At 64.5% G+C, this 1,774-nt stretch overlaps 1 protein-coding gene across 2 annotated transcripts in view; it reads right to left on the reverse strand.

Moving 5' to 3' along the window:
• The window catches only part of LOC105304491, a 3,921-nt gene extending 2,401 nt beyond the window's left edge, over positions 1-1,520 (reverse strand). For both annotated transcript variants that reach the window (XM_011378571.2, XM_023522395.1), the window contains exon 1: positions 658-1,520. In XM_011378571.2, the coding sequence (XP_011376873.1) occupies positions 658-887 (230 nt within the window). In that variant the 5' untranslated portion in view covers positions 888-1,520. The remainder of the gene's footprint in view (positions 1-657) is intronic.
• Between the last annotated feature and the right edge of the window lie 254 nt (positions 1,521-1,774).

Raw genomic sequence — 1,774 nt, forward strand, 5'->3', positions numbered from 1 at the left:
TGACCCTCACTGGGGGAGAGAGGAAATGGACGTTTGCTAAGTGCGTGCTGTCATCGGCCGCTGGGCCTGCCCCCGCCATGGCGACCGCCCGCTGGCACGAAATAGCAGAGCTCCGTGATTCGAGGGCAGGAGGGAGGACTGTGGCCAGACACGAGGGCCAGTGTGTCAGCCTCACCCGAGAGGTGACCACACACTGGGTGGCTCTGCAGCCTGCAGTGCACACACGCACACACACGCACACACGCACACACACACGCACACACGCACACACACACATACACACACACGCACACACGAGCGCACATGCACACACGTGCACACACACGAACACACACATACACGTGCACACACGCACACACGCACACACATGAGCACACACGTACGCACGTGCACACACACATACGCACACACACGGGCACGCATGCCCTGGTGTATGAAGATGGCGCGTGGTTCGGTGTCACAGATACTAGCAGGTCTCTGACGAGTGCCCCGCCCTCTGTCCCCCGCTCCCCCGGAGGCAGCGCGTGAGTCCCTGTGCGTCCTTCCAGCATGTCGTCGTGCTTCGTCGGGGGAAGATGAACGTAGCCCCTGCTCCCCGGCCCCGCGACGTGCAGCTCATCCCCGAACCGCGTAGAGAGCTCCGGTCGTGGTTTCTACCTCTCCATTTTCCAGCGCAAAGGCCGCACGGCCTGTTCTGCGGGCTCCTCCGCTGAGCGCGCGCCATTCTGGGGCCTCCCCGCGTGTCCACGCGCGCCCCCCGTTCTGCACAGCGAGGCGACCTCCCGTTCCCCCGGCGGCCGTGCCAGCACGGGGCCGTCGGTGGATGCGCGGTCATTTTTGGTCTTTTCCAAACAGCGCCTCGTGGGGTCACTGCAGCAGCCCGTCATCCCCTGTGCACGAGGACGTGGACGGGCTCCCCAGAAGTGGCACGGGCCTCGCACAAGGGTCAGCCAGGCCAGCGGGGTGCGCCCTGGCCAGATGGAGGCCGCTGGCCCCGGGACGCTCCCCGAGGGGCGGCCCGCGTGAACGCACGAAGGCGGGAGACTGTGCCCCTTGTCTCCTCACCACAGCCGTAGATCAGCCTCCTGGCCCCGCGCCCGGAAACCATGTCCCATCTGCAGGCGACGTCACGGGCCTCGTTACATTCCACTGGGCCACGCCCAGTGCCCTCTGGGGCCCTGGGGGACTGTCCCCTGCGAGCAGAGGCAGCACCAGATGGCTCATGGTCTCTCTCGAGACCCGGCTTCCCACGTGGGCGAGCAGATGGGGACCCAGGCCTGCCTTTGGGTGAGGATCCGTCCGTGCAGCTTCTCAGACGTCAGTCTGGAAACAGACCGAGTCTGGGGCAGGGCGTCCCCCACGGTCGGCGTCTGCAGGGGCTCCTGGGCGCCTGCCCCGCCGGTTCTGGAGGGATCAGCAGGGGGCCTCCCGGGGCCTCCCAGGCCCTCTGGGTTTCCCCCTTTTCTGAGGGGAGACCGATTTCAGAGTTCACAGTAAACCCCGAGTTCTCGCTGTCTTTTTTTTTAATCATTTATTAATGCACGCTCTTCATGTGTAGTGTGACAGCTGCATTGGCTCAGAGTATGTGTGATTTTTCCGATTATCCTTGAGCCCTCGGAAGGCAAACGGGGAAGCTGCCGTGGGGGCTCAGGGCCCTACGGTGGACGTGGTCTGGACATCTCTCGTCCTGAGACGGGCAGGCACACTTGCGGAGCCACCCTTCGTAAGACGACGTGCCGGGGTTAAGCCGGCTCACAGCTCAGAGCTGCCCCCG

The sequence above is a fragment of the Pteropus vampyrus genome, unplaced genomic scaffold, assembly GCF_000151845.1.
Source record: "Pteropus vampyrus isolate Shadow unplaced genomic scaffold, Pvam_2.0 Scaffold346, whole genome shotgun sequence".
Classification (NCBI taxonomy): domain Eukaryota; kingdom Metazoa; phylum Chordata; class Mammalia; order Chiroptera; family Pteropodidae; genus Pteropus; species Pteropus vampyrus.